Source organism: Canis lupus, chromosome X (genome assembly GCF_011100685.1).
Source record: "Canis lupus familiaris isolate Mischka breed German Shepherd chromosome X, alternate assembly UU_Cfam_GSD_1.0, whole genome shotgun sequence".
NCBI classification, from domain to species: Eukaryota; Metazoa; Chordata; class Mammalia; order Carnivora; family Canidae; genus Canis; species Canis lupus.
In genome coordinates this window covers 81,902,078-81,917,220 of record NC_049260.1, presented here as the reverse complement: position 1 = coordinate 81,917,220, position 15,143 = coordinate 81,902,078, and the positions used below count along the sequence as shown (strand labels likewise).

The 15,143-nt window shown below is 48.0% G+C and overlaps 2 protein-coding genes across 8 annotated transcripts in view; one reads left to right on the top strand and one right to left on the bottom strand.

Annotated features, from left to right (window-relative positions):
* The window catches only part of MID2 (midline 2), a 202,761-nt gene that overhangs the window by 163,978 nt on the left and 23,640 nt on the right, over nt 1-15,143 (bottom strand). The gene's annotated exons all lie outside the window — the stretch shown is intronic.
* The window catches only part of TSC22D3 (TSC22 domain family member 3), a 62,575-nt gene continuing 55,843 nt past the window's right edge, over nt 8,412-15,143 (top strand). The window contains exons 1-2 of one of the 7 annotated variants that reach the window (XM_038588022.1): nt 8,412-8,544; nt 10,144-10,569. In XM_038588022.1, coding sequence (XP_038443950.1) covers nt 8,513-8,544; nt 10,144-10,569 — 458 coding nt within the window. In that variant the 5' untranslated portion in view covers nt 8,412-8,512. Of the gene's footprint in view, nt 8,545-8,843; nt 8,954-9,408; nt 9,427-9,448; nt 9,561-9,658; nt 9,677-9,724; nt 9,900-10,143; nt 10,570-11,208; nt 11,232-15,143 lie in introns of those variants that run through there. The other 6 variants (XM_038588024.1, XM_038588027.1, XM_038588021.1 and 3 more) reach the window with 6 other exon arrangements.

Genomic DNA, 15,143 nt, shown 5'->3' with positions numbered 1-15,143 from the left:
ATCTGAGTGCACAGCATCAAGACTCAGGAGGTTAATCCAGGAAGGGAGATATGCATCGGGAAGGATATTAAAAAGCAACAGCAACAACAACACAAACCATTTTTCTATGATATTAGGTCAGGGGCCCCTAATCAGTAGCTTGGAATCTACAAACGACGTCAAAGCCTTACAAATTATCTCGGCAAGATAGTTGGCCCCCTCCTGCCCTGTTCTCTGCAATGTGCCTGGGGTTCTCAGCTCAGAGAGGAAGGCAGAAAGCAGCTCCCCCACCCCGACACTCTGACAGGCAGTCCCCAGGTTGCTTCAGCTTTCCTCTACCCTTAACCCCCCTCTTGCCAGAGTTGATGGAAAGACTCAGGAAGAGCACCTGGGTGGCTCAGTGGTTGAGCGGCTGCCTTTGGCTCAGGTCATCGTGATCCCAGGGTCCTAGAATCGAGTCCCACATCAGGCTCCCAGCAAGGAGCCTGCTTCTCCCTTTGCCTATGTCTCTGCCTCTCTCTGTGTGTCTGTCATGAATAAATAAATAAAATCTAAAAAAAAAAAAAGCTTCAGGGGACGCCTGGGTGGCTCAGTGGTTGAGCGCCTGCCTTTGGCTCAAGGCGTGATCCCAGGGTCCTGGAATCGAGTCCCACATCAGGCTTCCTGCAGGGAGCCTGCTTCTCCCTCTGCCTGTGTCTCTGCCTCTCTGTGTGTGTGTGTGTCTCTCATGAATAAATAAATAAAATCTTAAAAAGAAAAAAAAAGCTCCAGGAAAGTACAACACAGGTTTACCTTACAAAAAGGCAGAGGAGTCCTGTATTGGGCAAAATGAAACGACTGCTAAAAATGGGGTCCCTGGACTGGAGGGGTGAAAAGCTAGTTCACAAAGACATAGAAAAAGCAAAGGACTTGGGGGAGTGGGCGGCTGGGCGGACTCTTGATTTTGGCTCAGGTCATGATCTCAGGGCCCTGAGACATCCCTGCGTGGGCTCCCAGGTCAGATAGCGAGCCTGGTTTCTCCTTCTTGCTCTCTGTCTGTCCCTGCCCCTGCATATTCTCCTTCTCTCTCTCTCTCTCTCTCTCTCTCTCTCTCTCTCCTTCTCTCTCTCTCCCCAATGAATGAATAAATAAATCTTTAAAACAAGGAAAAGCAGAGGACTTTTGTGCCTTCTTACTGAAGTCTTCAGTAAGAAGATCAATTATATATCTGGGGCACTCTAGGGCAGCAAGCTAGCAATCTCCAATATCCACTATTTACAAATGCCCATTAGAAGCAAAGCCCATGATGCTTTGCAAAAACCATTTGCCCTGGTTTCCCTAGGGAAAAGTGTTTCCCTAATCAGGGCAAAAGGGGAGGGGGGAGTGATTGCCAGCTGCTGGTGAGGAAGCAGTTGCTCATGGTTTTTGTGGGGAAGTGGGGTTGGACTGAGGAACATACTTGTGGACTATGTACACTCTACCCTCTGATCCAAAACAATGAAAGTGCCCAAAACACATGGGGAAAGCTTTTGATTCACTTCTACCGGTGGTCTTCAGCAATACAAGGGCTTCACTAATCAGAAAACTAGAGACTCTTTACTATACAGAAAATATTTTCTGAGGACCCAGGATTTTGTTCCACTTTTTCTATCATCAGCTCTGCTAGGTTCTATATGCCTTTGGAAACTACAATGTGAGTACTCCACGTGGCTGGTGATGGTGGCAGTGGTGGTTGGGCTGGTGGGTCTTAGGAAGAAAAGCTTCCAAGGAAAAGCTCGGAATATAAGTCTATGCTTGGACACATCATATCTGAAATAATGTAATGGGACAAACTGCTGAGTCAGATAACCCAGAAGATCAGAGACAAAAGATTCCATCTCAGTCCAATAGAACCCCAACATAATAAAACCACTACCAACAACACTATCAACCACCACCATGTACGGTGCACTTAATTAGGTGCCTGGCACTATCTTTAGTACTCTACATGCATTATCTCATTTATTCCTCAGAGCAAGCACAGATTGTCATTCAAATTTGTTTGAAAGGATCAGGAAGGTAATAATGATATCTACTATTTATTGAACTCTTACTATGTGCTGGGCACTAAGTGTTTTAAATCCAGTATTGCATTAGGCAAATGCTTACTAGGCACTAGAAAATGGGCCCAGCCTTCTTCATTTATCTTTAAGTCTCAATTCAGGCATCACCTCTTCTAGGAAGCCTTCCTTGACCTTTCCAATCTGGCTTAGGTATGCCCACTCTATGTTCCTTCCATCATCACCCTGGGCTTCCATTTATCACACCTTTTATCTCAGAATTCTCTCTCTCATTCTCTCTCTCAGCTCCAGAAGAAAACACTGTAGATATTAGGATGCAATAATATATGGCCTCCATGAAGCAGTTCTATAAGGAGGGAGGCTAAGGGGCACTTGGGTGGCTCAGTCAGTTAAGCGTCTGTCTTTGGCTCAGGTCATGATCGAGCCCCACATCAGGCTCCATGCTCAGCAGTCTGTTTTTTCCTCTCCCTCTGCTCCTCCCCCCTGCTCATACTGTCTCTCTCAAATAAATAACTAAAATATTTTTAAAAATAATACCTAGAAAAATTAGATATTCTTGAGTGCCAGGGATTTATATTACTACTACTTTTTAAACAAATATTAAAATGGTAACTATTAATTGAGCTCTAAAATGGAAGAGTAAAGTGGCCCTCAAGTGAGATTAAGAAACCTGATAGAGGGATCCCTGGGTGGCGCAGCGGTTTAGCGCCTGCCTTTGGCCCAGGGCGCGATCCTGGAGACCTGGGATCGAATCCCACGTCGGGCTCCCGGTGCATGGAGCCTGCTTCTCCCTCTGCCTGTGTCTCTGCCTCTCTCTCTCTCTCTCTGTGACTATCATAAATAAATAAAAAAAAAAAAAATTAAAAAAAAAAAAAAAAAAAAAAAAAAAAAAAGAAACCTGATAGAAGTACCCATTCACACATCCTCTATACAAATTCTTCTCACTCATTTACAACTATATTCTAGCATCCTACACACACAATACCCACACACAGGCAAAACTCCAGATAGAAGTAAATATACAATCACAAAGACTCAAATATCCTAAATCTGTAGGATCTTAGTCTTGTTTTCTTGTTAACTCTCTCCCATTCAAATCATTTCTTAGTTCATTCTCCTTCATACTTGCATATAAAGTTGCCATCCTTTTTGCATATAAAAAAAAAAAAACAAAAGTAAGAAGGGATGGACATTGAGCTCATCCGGTTCAGCTCCCTATCTGCAGACTAGAGGTGGCTATTTGAGATCTCTGTCTAACTTCTACTTGGTGATCCTTAAGGACCCTTGAAAAATTTCCCCACTTTCTCATCTCTGTATTTTATTTCCTCTTGGTCAATCAACAAGTATTTATTGAGCATCAACTATGCCTAAGCACTGTGCTAAGAAAATTTGTGGTTGGGAACATAACAGCTCCTAAACCTGGCTGTCTATAAAAATCACCTGGATGTCTGGGTGACTCACTTGGTTAGGCATCAGGCTCTTGCTTTTGGCTTAGGTCATGATCGCAGGGTTGTGAGATTGAGCCCCGCAAAGGGCTCTGCGCTGAGTGTGGAGCCTGCTTAAGATTCTTTCTCTCTCTCTCTCTCTCTCTTTCTCTCTCTCTCTTTGCCCCTTCCCGCCCCCTCCCTAAAAAACAAAACAAAACATCTGGGGACCTATTAAAATTATAAATCCCTGGTCCCCTCTCCAGACGTACTGGATCTGAATCCTTGTGGTTGGGATCTGTAATGGGCCATATGGTGTCCTTCCTCCAATCCAATATGCTGATGTCCTAACCCCCCAATACCTCAAAATGTGACATATTTGGAGGTGGGGGTCTTCAAAGAGGTAATTAAATTAAAATGAGTTCATTAAGGTGAGCCCTAGTCCAGTATGACTGATGTCCTTGTAAAACAAGGAAATGTGGATACAGACACATATTAGAGGAAAGACCATGCAAAGACACAGGGAGAAGATGGCCATATATAAGGCAAGGAGAGAGGCCTCACAACACCGTGATCTCAGACTTCCAACCTCTAGAACCGTAAGAGAATACGGTTCCACTTGCCAGCTGTGTAACCTTGGAAAATTCATTCCATCTCTCTCGGAGCTATAAAACAAGGCTACCTCGTAGGCTTGCTATGAAAGATAAATGGAAAATGGTTGTAAAAACCCAGAACAATAGCTCGCATATAGTAAAGGCTCATTCATGTTAGCTACTGTTTTAATATTATGAGGTGGTTGTTCTAGAACAAGGATTCCTAAAAATTCAGAGGATAAATGAACTTCAATGGGAAATGTTACATCTCTCTTTTCACTAGCCCCTAACTAAAATTCAGAACCCCTTCCATTACAAATGCAGAGGACAGACCACAGTAGTATTAGCCGCACATGTGATCTTGTCACTGGTGGAAATCACCATTTTAGGTCACATTACTGTGATTACAGGTGTCTTTAGATCGTTTTTACACTCATCATTACTTTGGAGTTGCCATGATTATCATAGCTGCATCTAGATCTTGGTATTTACTACATTAATAACAAGCACTTATATAACCATATCACAACTTTCTGTTTTTAATCTTTGGATAATGGCATAACAATATAATTTATTTCCTTTGTAACCCTACCTAGTCTATGTATCCAAAAACACTGTTATGAGATGGGGCCCATAGGCTTCACTATACTGCCAAAGGGGTCTTTGGGACAAAAAGTTTAAGAAACTCTGATCCTTTTAAGACCCTTGCCAGCTATAACAATCTATAAATCTGTGTTGAGCAATTGTGCAAAGTTTCGGGAAGGATAATCTGCTTTCCCCAATGAAGAGGTTAGCAAAATTGAATTTCGAGGGTAGAGAAATGGCATTGCCTGAAAATCATTACTTGTGTGCTTTAACTTGAACCTAGCTAGAATGTAAATGCCTAGATATGTTGGATAATCTCTTTGTGCCTTGGTTTCCCTATCTCTTAAGTGAGGATGATGGTAGTATCTAATTCACAGGATCCTTGTGATGAATGAAACTGGATGGTGTCACGTAAAGCACTTAGCATGCTACCTGGCACATGGAAGGTGATCAAAGATTCAGCTGTTATACTATTCAATATTATACCAGATTTGCAAGTATCCTTCCTAGCTCTCCACAGTACAAATGTAAATCTTTAAATACATTATGAAATCATTGATTGGGATGCCTGGGTGGCTCAGTAGTTGAGCGTCTGCCTTCCACTCAGGGCATGATCCTGGGGTTCCAGGATCAAGTCCCATGTCGGGCTCCTGCAGGGAGCCTGCTTCTCCCTCTGCCTGTGTATCTGCTTCTCTATGTGTGTGTGTCTCTCATGAATAAATAAAATCTTAAAAAGCAAATAATGTATTGTCTTTTTTCCAGTATGCAATCTTCTGAACAACAGCTGTTATACTTTGGAAATGTTTGATAAACCTGTCATTACAAAGTTACCTAATTGTTGAGGGCACAAGCTTCCAAGTCAGAAAGCTATGGGTTCAAATTTGAATGCCTGACTTACTACTTACGTGACCTGAGAGCTTTAACTTTCCCAAGCCCATTTCATCACTGGAACTATAGTACCTGCTGCACAGGGTAAGGATTAAATGAGATAATATATGTAAAGTACCTGGCACATAGCAGGGACTCAAGAAGTGATATCTATCCTTTTTTAAAAAATATTTTATTTTTTTATTTATCTTAGATTGTGTGTGTGCAAGCAAGGAAGGAGCAGAGGGGGAGGAGGAGCAGAGAGGAAAGTAGAGGGAAAGAATCTCAAGCAGACTCTGCACTGAACATGGAGCCAGACTTGGGGCTCCTTCTCATGACCCTGAGACCACAACCTGATCTGCAACCAACAATCAGATGCTTGACTAACAGAACCACCCAGGTACACTCTATACTTTAGTTGCCAAATGCATGGCAAACTTGAGAAGTGAGAGGATCTCCTTCATGTTTCACATGAGCCCTTCTAAGACCTAGTCCCTCCTCCTTTTCCAGCCTGGACTCTCACTAGTCCATCTCTCATCTTGTTCTCCCACAACACCAACCTGCTTTGTAATCCACACCCAGCCCCCAGCATATCTGCTGCCCTCCCCTCTGGGACTCTTTCTCTGCTCTCTCCATCGAGATTGTCCCTCTCTTCTTCCAGAGCTGACATCTTCTCCATGTTCCCACAGCACTTGCTCCCACCACACACCAGGCCTCCATTATCACTGCCCATTTGTCCTGTTTTTGTGTGTTGATGTATCTGTTTTGCCAGTGAAGCTGTGAGTCCTTCGAGGGCCTGGGCCATGTCTTCTTTACCTCTGAATCTCCACTAATACCATACCTGGCACAGGGCAAGTGCAGAGTAAGTGACTCTTGAATGACCTCATCTGAGAAGGAGACGCCTATTTTATATTCCCGTTTTTTAATTTTTAATTCATGAGAGACACAGAGAGAGAGAGAGGCAGAGACACAGGCAGAGGGAGAGGCAGGCTCCCTGTGGGGAGCCCGATGCAGGACTGAATCCCAGGACCCCTGAGCCGAAGGCAGACAATCAACCACTGAGACACCCAGGTGTCCCTATATTCCCTTTCTGCTCCACCCAGAAAGCCACCACCAGCTCCATGCAGAAGTGGGATCCCCTCTCCACTCACTGGGTTTATGCAGAAGCATTTTGCAGCTTAGAGTGTCTCCATGGAACACAGTATCTGTGAGCAAAGAGAGGCTTCAAAGAGAGGAGCTAAGGAGGCCCTGCCCAGTTCAGCCTTCCCATAGAGGTATACTATATATCAATACAAGCTGGACTTGTATGGAAACACACAGTAGCTTTCTGACTCTATCTCTGAACTATCTGGATTTTTCTCTAAGTTATATTTGTTCTTGATCAGCCTGGATATAGTATGTAAAGCTACACTGAATTATTAACAACACTGCTTGAAAGCAAGGACTACAACAAGGGAAATGTCAAGGGGACAAAATCTTGGGTTTAATGGTGCCAAATGCCAAGAAGGAAATACTTCCACTAGGGCCTTGTCTCAAGGTTACACACAAAGATAAGAGGACTTGGGACGCCTGGGTGGCTCAGTGGTTGAGTGCTTCCCTTTGGCCCAGGGCATGATCCTGGGGTCCTGGAATCGAGTCCTGCATTGGGCTCCCTGCATGGAGCCTGCTTCTCTCTCTGCCTGTGTCTCTGCCTCTCTCTCTCTCTTTCTCTCTGTGTGTGTGTGTGTGTGTCTCTCTGTCTCTCATGAATAAATAAATAAAATCTTTTAAAAAGAAAGATAAGAGGACTCAGGCAAATATAGAAGCAAAGGGCTCCAGCAATTCTCAAAACACAATTTAAGTAAACATTTATGGAGCTAATATATTTTGTTATAATGTTTAACATAAAATAATTATAAACAAGAGGGAAATCACAAAACACTGTAATTAAAAAACAATTCAGTAGGCTATAAGTCTGCACAATGCATATGAAATTTCATATTCAACTACCTCCTCTGGCTTTTACCCAAGAACATGAAAAAAGAGAGAGAGACAGATAAGACAAGGAACAAGGGGAAATTAACTCATCTAAAGAATCTGCTTTTGAGAGACTAAACTGAATCCTCAGTAGTCTGTGAGAGCACAGGGACCATGGTCTCAGTTCTGCCGCTCTGGTCAGTGACTTCCCAAAGCGTCTGATCTTGGGATCTTGCCGGGAGCCAGGGATACAGCTTATTTCTGGTTTTCTGGTCCCTACAGCAGAGAAGGCACTGTCTTGTCTCCATTTCCGCAAGTTGCAGGGGCCCCATTTAAGACCCACAGGGCCCTGGGAACAGGAGTTATATTTGGCTGCCCTTTGCTCCTCATCACAGAGCTGCTGCTGGTGGCACCCAGAGGGAACTTCAAATGTACGGAAGTCCAATCAGCAGGGACTCACTAGAAAAAGGGTGGCTCTGGCCCTGACTGGTGTCCAGGTGTACAGACCAATCATGGGGGGGTAGGGCTTTGTGGGTAAAGGACAAGCCTCGGTTTTCCTCCTGCTCTGAGAACCAATGCAGTGTGGATTCCACTAGGAGGCATCTCTGTGGTCTCCCAAACACTGAACTCCGGGATAGAGGCAGGGAACTTTCCAGGTCCGAGACACAAGATGGCAGTATACACTGCTCTATGGCAAGGGCCACGGGCTCGTGGGAGGGAAAAAAAAAAAAAGGCAAGCCGGAGGGGGGTGGGGAGTGCCAATTGAAACTGTGAAAATTGAACATCCCGAATATTTTGAATCATTTTTTTCCCCCAGGAACCTATAATCATCGAATCCTGCACATTCCGTAATGGTCTGAGCCTCCCATTCCCGAGCCACCCGGTGAAAGCCTACCACTTGCGCACCCGGCGGGTCCTCGCATTTCACAAAGCCGGGGTAGGACCGGAGGAACCAGCCTGCTTTGCTCTCGGCGGGTCTGACCTTTCACCTTTCCTCAGCCCCAGAACCACCCTCTCCGGGGAGCCAAAGCACCCCGCGCCGCCCGCAGTTTCACGCCATCCCCCGTGTATGAGAGTTCCCTCACCACAGCTCTTGAAGGGGTGAGGGCAGACACCGACGAAAGTGGCAGGCGGGGACCGGGATAAGGGGGAAGCAAGCCTGGGAAAGTAGAGGACGATAAACGACGTGAGGGGTAAAGGGGTAGAGGGATAGACCCCACGAGAGAGCGTGAGGGGGGGGTGTGGGGGTGTGGAGGCCAGGGGCAGCGCGAAGGGTAAAAATAGAATGGGGTAGAATGCAAGGAAGGGGAAAAGAAAACGAGGGAAAAGGAGAAGGGATGGGGGAGAAGGCGGGGGAAACGAGGAAATGAAGAGGAGAAAAATAAATAAGGGAAGATGTGGGGGGGGCAAGAAAGAAATGGAAGAGGGGCGGAAACGGGTCACAAAAGAAACACGTTAAAGAAGGAAAATGAAAGAAAGGGAAAAGAGTGGAGAAGCGCCGAGAGAGACGGTAGGGCAAATGGAAAAGCGAGCCCAGGGAGGGAGAAGGGGCAAGGCAGCGGCAAGCCGGCCGGGAGCTGGCATTCCCGGAAGCCAGGGCAGAGATCGTCTCCGAAGGGGTTCAGGGAAGAGAGGCGAGAGCGAGTGTGGGGGAGAGGGCGAGATCAGTGAGAAGGGGACAGAACCGAGGCGAGTTTGAGCGTGCTTCCGTGAGTTTTGTTGAAGGCATTCCCCGGGCGCTCCTAGAGCGTGCCCGGCACTCTCGGACTCCCTGCGGGGGGCAACCGTTCTCTCCGCATACCGCCCCCCACCCCCAGCCGAAACCGGCTTGTAGACGGCCGGCGGTTTGAGGCAGCCACGAGACGGGCTCACGCGGGCAGCGTCTCTCCTGCAGGGGACCCGTCCTCCGTGGGACGCGCAACATCTGCCCTCCCGCGGAGCTTGGAGAGCAGGGCGCGGTAGCGTCCCCCCGGCCCGCCGCGGGTAGATTTCTGACGGCGAATGCACCCGGAGCGGCCAGAGAGCCCAAGCGGAGGCTCGTGGCGCGCGGACGGGAGGGGGAGAGCCGGGTCCGGCCCCCGGGAGCGCGGGCGAGGAGGGTGCGAGCGGCGGTGCGGGTGCGAGGACTCGAGGGTTCTGAGGGGGAGGGGCGGCGGTGGGGGTGGGGGCAGGACCCAACCCGCAGCGGGAGCCGGCGGCCGCCTGGGGAGCTGCGGGGGAGCGGCCCCCTGGGGTAATTTACATGCTGTCACAGCCCCGTGCTGACTCCTGGGCGTGCAGCTAGCTCCCTCGCTCACTCGCTCTCGGCTCCTGCCACCGCGCAGCCGGCACAGCCCAGGGGAGCCCGAGAGCGGGAGAGCTAGCGAGCCGGAGAGGGAGGGAGCAAAGGAGTGAGGGAGCGAGGGCGCGCCCCGGCTCTCCCTCTGCCCTGCTGCCCGCTCTTCCCGCTGCCACAGGTCCGCGGAGCCCCACTGACACTTGGGAAACTTGGAACTGCGCTAGAGCCGCGTGTGGCACCTACGGGCCGGGGTTGGGGGGTGGGCAGCCCCAGCCTCTAGAGGAGGAGGAGGAAGTGAGCCCGAAGGATCCGCTCAGAGCTGTTTGTCCAGCTGTTTCTATTCGCACCCAGAGCAGCCCAGCCAGGAGGGGCCAAGCCGAGGGTGGCTGGCTTTAGGCACTAATTTTCAACTCTTCTCACAGCTTGTGTTTTCCAGACACCCTGGAGTCCCCTCAGTCCAGCCCGGCAGGCGCGCACCTGCCAGCCAACCCTGACCTGGAGGGCCAAGGGGCCCCTGAGCCAGAGAAGATGGATCAGCCCAAGACCGACTGCCGCTCACCTGTTGGCCTCGACTGCTGTAACTGCTGCCTGGACCTGGCCCACAAGAGCGGGCTCCAGCGCGAGAGCAGTGGAGAGAACAACAACCCAGGCAGCCCTACCGTAAGCAACTTTCGGCAGCTGCAGGAGAAGCTCATCTTCGAGAACCTCAACACCGACAAGCTCAACAGCATAATGCGGCAGGATTCGCTAGAGCCGGTGCTGCGGGACCCCTGCTACCTGATCAATGAGGGCATCTGCAATCGCAACATCGACCAGACCATGCTCTCAATCCTGCTCTTCTTCCACAGGTGGGTGCCTGGGCAGATGGGTGGGCACGCCTTCCCAGCTGGCGCCGTCTTCTGCCGGACCCTCACCTCTGACCGGAAGGGCGACCGGGATGTTCACCGGGTGGAGGTAGGGGGTGGGCATTGAGGAGGCGGGGCTCCTGGCTGCCGCTGCGACCTGACTCAGACCCTTAGGCTACCTGGAGTCTGATGGGGCTGAGGATGGTCCGGCAGGTGGCAGCCCTATTTTGAAGGGTCCCCGTGGAGACTTGCCTAGGGGAGTGCTGGAGGGAGGTGGACAGAGCCCTAGATAAGTTTGGTGGTAGCCGGCGACGCCCCCTCGTCAAATACCCACGTTTCCACCGCCGTTTTGGAGATTCTGCCGCAGGATGCTCCCAGGATCCGTCCCACCCTTCTCAGAAGCTCATTTCTAAAATGCAAACTCGGGTTGAAATTGCAAGGGCTTTTAAATTACCGAGTGGCCCCGACTGACATCGATGGCAAGCAAACTGTCAAGACAAATTAAGCTGCTGTTGGTGTGGGGGAGGGTGAAGAATAAGAAAAATTAGGCATCTGTGAGACTTTTTTGCGACTCTGGATGGGGATACACCCCCACCTCCGTGGATCGCAGCCTTCAATTTCCAGTGATGACTAAAGGCAGCCCCAGAGGGAGCATCCTAACACAGGTGGGTAATTGAACACATGTCCGCGCAGGCCTGTGTTGAAGTGCAGGTCAGACTTTTTTTAGACATCCTGCTGAAGAGCAAGGAAGGAAGGTGGAGAGGAGAACCAATGGGAAGACACAGGGTGGCTGCTGTCCTCCAGTCTGAGACACTCTGGTAAGAGCCAGTCCTGGTAGCAGAGAGACAACTGAGGCAGTTTTGAGGCAGCGGAAGCAGGAAACCCAGCCCCGGGCTTGGTGTTCTTAGAACCATCACCACAGGACACTGGATGGAGTATGGGGGATGTGCATGTGTCTATGCCCCTGTGTGTAAGCACACGTATATAGGGGTGGATCTTATTCTCGCTCAACAACAAAGGTTATGTAAGAGAAGGAGAACCCTGCTGTGGGAGACCAGGGTTGTGGTACAAGATATGGCTCTACCTCAGTGTGTGAACCTGAGCAAGTTCCCTGATCTCTCTGGTCTCTTGAGGTTCCTTGTAGTTTTGAGAGTCCAGATCTTGGGCAGGTGGTGTGTTGAGCCAAGGTAATGAGAAATTTTGAGCACCCACAGAATATTGAATCATTGAGTGGCTTTTCGGTGGAGCACACGTAAGAAATTTTCAAAGCAATCCTATTGGCAGGAACTACCCTCCCTTGGTGCTAAGACCAGGTTTGCCTCCTCAGCTGCAAGCAGTGCTGCAGACTTGGTTAGTATTGTCATAACAAGTTGTATTTCTCAGGCATTTTCCAGGCCATCAGAGCCCTTTCTTTTATTGTTTCACATGAGGCATCAATTGTCTGCAAGAAACCAGGCCATACGGAACAGGTTTCGAGGGAATCTTCGTTTCTGGTGAAAGATTACTGCAAGTGTATTCACACCACAGGCGCCCCACAGCCCTGCCCAGTTAAAGCTCTAACAGGCTCTTAATAATCCTCCGCTGCTCCATAGGAGAGTGGTGGTGGGGGAGGGAAACACCAGGAAAGAGCACCTGTAGGTTTTGGACTCTTTCAACTGGGAGAAAAGCTGCCCCCGAAATTGGCCTTATTAAAGTATAAGAGGGGATGTTTCCTGGGCCCTGGCTCCTAGGTTCAGAGCCTAGGAGGGTCAGACCTAGATGAGTGAGGTGTAAGGCTGAGAGCCTGAAATTAGTGTTGCCTTGTGCCATGCCTTGGGATGCTTTCTGGTTGTCTGGGTTTCTGGAATGGAAAAACCTCCTTTGTCGCATACTCCATGGACTCCTGTCTGTTGACGCTTGGTTCTTGGGAAAGCCTGGAAATGCTATGGGTTGGGCTTGGAGGTGCTGAGGGAGCCGGGAAAATGGTTGAGGAGGTGTACCTGTGTACCATGCCTCCTGGAAGGAGAGCAACTCAGTGTCCCAAACAGCTGAGCATCAAACCTGCAAGCCCTTAGACTTCCGTGAGGCTGGAGAGTGACAGGGTCCTGTGGTCACAGCCCTAGAGTTCTAGCAGGATGAAGCATTGTCTCATTTGCCTTGACCTTTCCCGGGCCCTTAGAGGTTGGAGATTCTGAATGTGGTTTAGGTTTTGCCCAGAATGACATGCTCCGTAGCAAAGTAAGAGACAATTAATGCTGGTCATGGGATTTCTCCAGTATCTGAGCTGGACAGCCTTCTCCAAAGTGAAAATTTCTTCTTCCTTACTTCATTTATTCCCTGGGCATCTGTCTTCAAAACTCAGCCATCATTTTTTACTTCTGTTCCATTTAATTATTGGACCTTTCAAATTCCCGCCTGGACGTCTTTTCCTTTAGTTTGGCTACTTTCAAGGCTGCCTCTCCTTCTGCAGCCCACTCCCCGGCTTCCAGGGCTCCTATATCCTGGGGAGGAAGGGCGGGGCACATTACTCACATTTACCTGGTTTGTCTGCTTTGATTGGCCCCTGATTCCTGGCTTACCTCTTGGAATCCTTGGAACACAAGAATGTAAGCGATTTGAGGGTAGGACCTGTGTTACACTCACTTGGTTTTCCCTGGGCTTCTTGTTATACAGCCAGTCCTCAATAACTGTTTATTATTATTATTATTAAACTGGATGACTGTTTAATTATTGGTGTGGTCCTCTATAAAGATTTTACAACTTTAACCTAATCTTGGAAAATCCTAATTAATATTTAAGTGTGATTTCTGTTGTTTGAACCACATGCATTTTACTCAGTCCGGTAGAGGTCCTGATGGACAGTGTTGTGTATATATCTATGAATCGGTGGTAATGGGCAAGCAGCTTGTTGGTATATAAAGGTGCCTCTAAAATACTGGGTGAGGGGAGGGAAAAAAAATAAAATAAATACTGGGTGAGGGGAAGATACCATCCCTTCAATCTTGTGTTAGGCAGCTAATAGCAATTATAGATTAATAGCTAACATGTATTGAACTTTTACAGTATGTACTAGCATTCTATCTGCATAACCTCACTTGATACTCACACCAACCCAATGAAATGGGTAATGTTGTTACCCTTCTTTATTTTATAATAAAGGAAATTGAGGCTTGGGAAAATTAAGTAATTTGCCTGATGCCTCACAACAAAGGGTAAAGCCAAAACTCCACCCAAAATCAGACACTAAAGAATTGTCTGCGAAGAAAGAGTTGTTAAACAGAGGTAAATATTAGCCCAGAAACTAATCAAATGGTTAAAATGTCCTTACTAGGTAAGGTGACCAACCCTCCAGCTTGAGGAAACAAGACTTTCAATGCTCAAACCAGGACAGTCCCAGGGAAACTGGGATGGTTGGTCACCCTTTCATTTTATTTTATTTTTTTTAAAGATTTTATTTATTCATGAGAGACATAGAGAGAGAGGCCGAGGCATGGGCAGAGGGAGAAGCAGGCTCCTGGCAGGGAGCCCAATGCAGAACTTGATTCCAGGACCCCTGGATCACAACCTGAGCCAAAGGCAGATGCTCAGCTGCTGAGCCACCCAGGTGCCCCCAGTTGGTCACCCTTTTATTAAAGGAACTCTGCCTCATCATTTGAATATGCTTCTAAAATTGGAAAACTTAGGAGGCAGATAGAATATACTGGGCAAACAGCTAAAACTTCCCATTTAAATGTGGCTTCTGAGGGGCACCTGGCTGGCTCTGCTGGTACAACATGTGACTCCTGATCTCAGGATTGTGAGTTCAAGCCCCACGCTTGGTGTGGAGCCTACTTAAAAAAACAAAAACAAAAACAAAAAAACAACTGGTGGGAGGCTTGGGTGGCTCAGCGGTTTAGCGCCGCCTTCAGCCCAGGGTTTGATCTGGGGACCCGGGATGGAGTTCCACGTCAGGCTCCCTGCATGGAGCCTGCTTCTCCCTCTGCCTGTGTCTCTGCCTCTTTCTCTCTCTGTGTCTCTCATGAATGAATAAATAAAATCTTTAAAAAAAACTGTAAAAAAGTAAAATAAAATATGGGGTGCCTGGATGACTCAGTCGGTTAAGCATTCGACTCTTGATTTCAGCTCAGGTCATGATCCCAGGGTCCTGAGATCAAGCCCCATTTCGGGCTCTGTGCTGGGGCCTGGAGTCTGCTTGAGATTCTCTCTGTCTCTGTCCCTCCACCCCTCCTCCTGTTCATGATCTCTCTCTCAAATAAATAAGTAAATATTTTTAAAAATTAAAATAAAATAAATGTAGCCTATGGAAAAAACCTTGCAAATTTGACATTGAGGGGCCTTAATTCTCTGATCAGTGAGGTGTGGCAAGCTGGAAGGGAAGCTTTTGCCACATTCTGTTATCGTCACAAATGTTGTAACCTCAAATTTATTTCTAAGGCTTTATCCAAAGCTTCTCAATCAACTCTGTTCTGTCTTTGGCCCCCAAGCACACCTGTCCGTTGTGGCCTGAGACCCTTTAAATCTGATTTTGCTTCTAGCTCTAAAAGTCCTAGTTGTCTATCTTTCAGTTCCTAGCTGGCAACAACTGGTTCCCACACTTA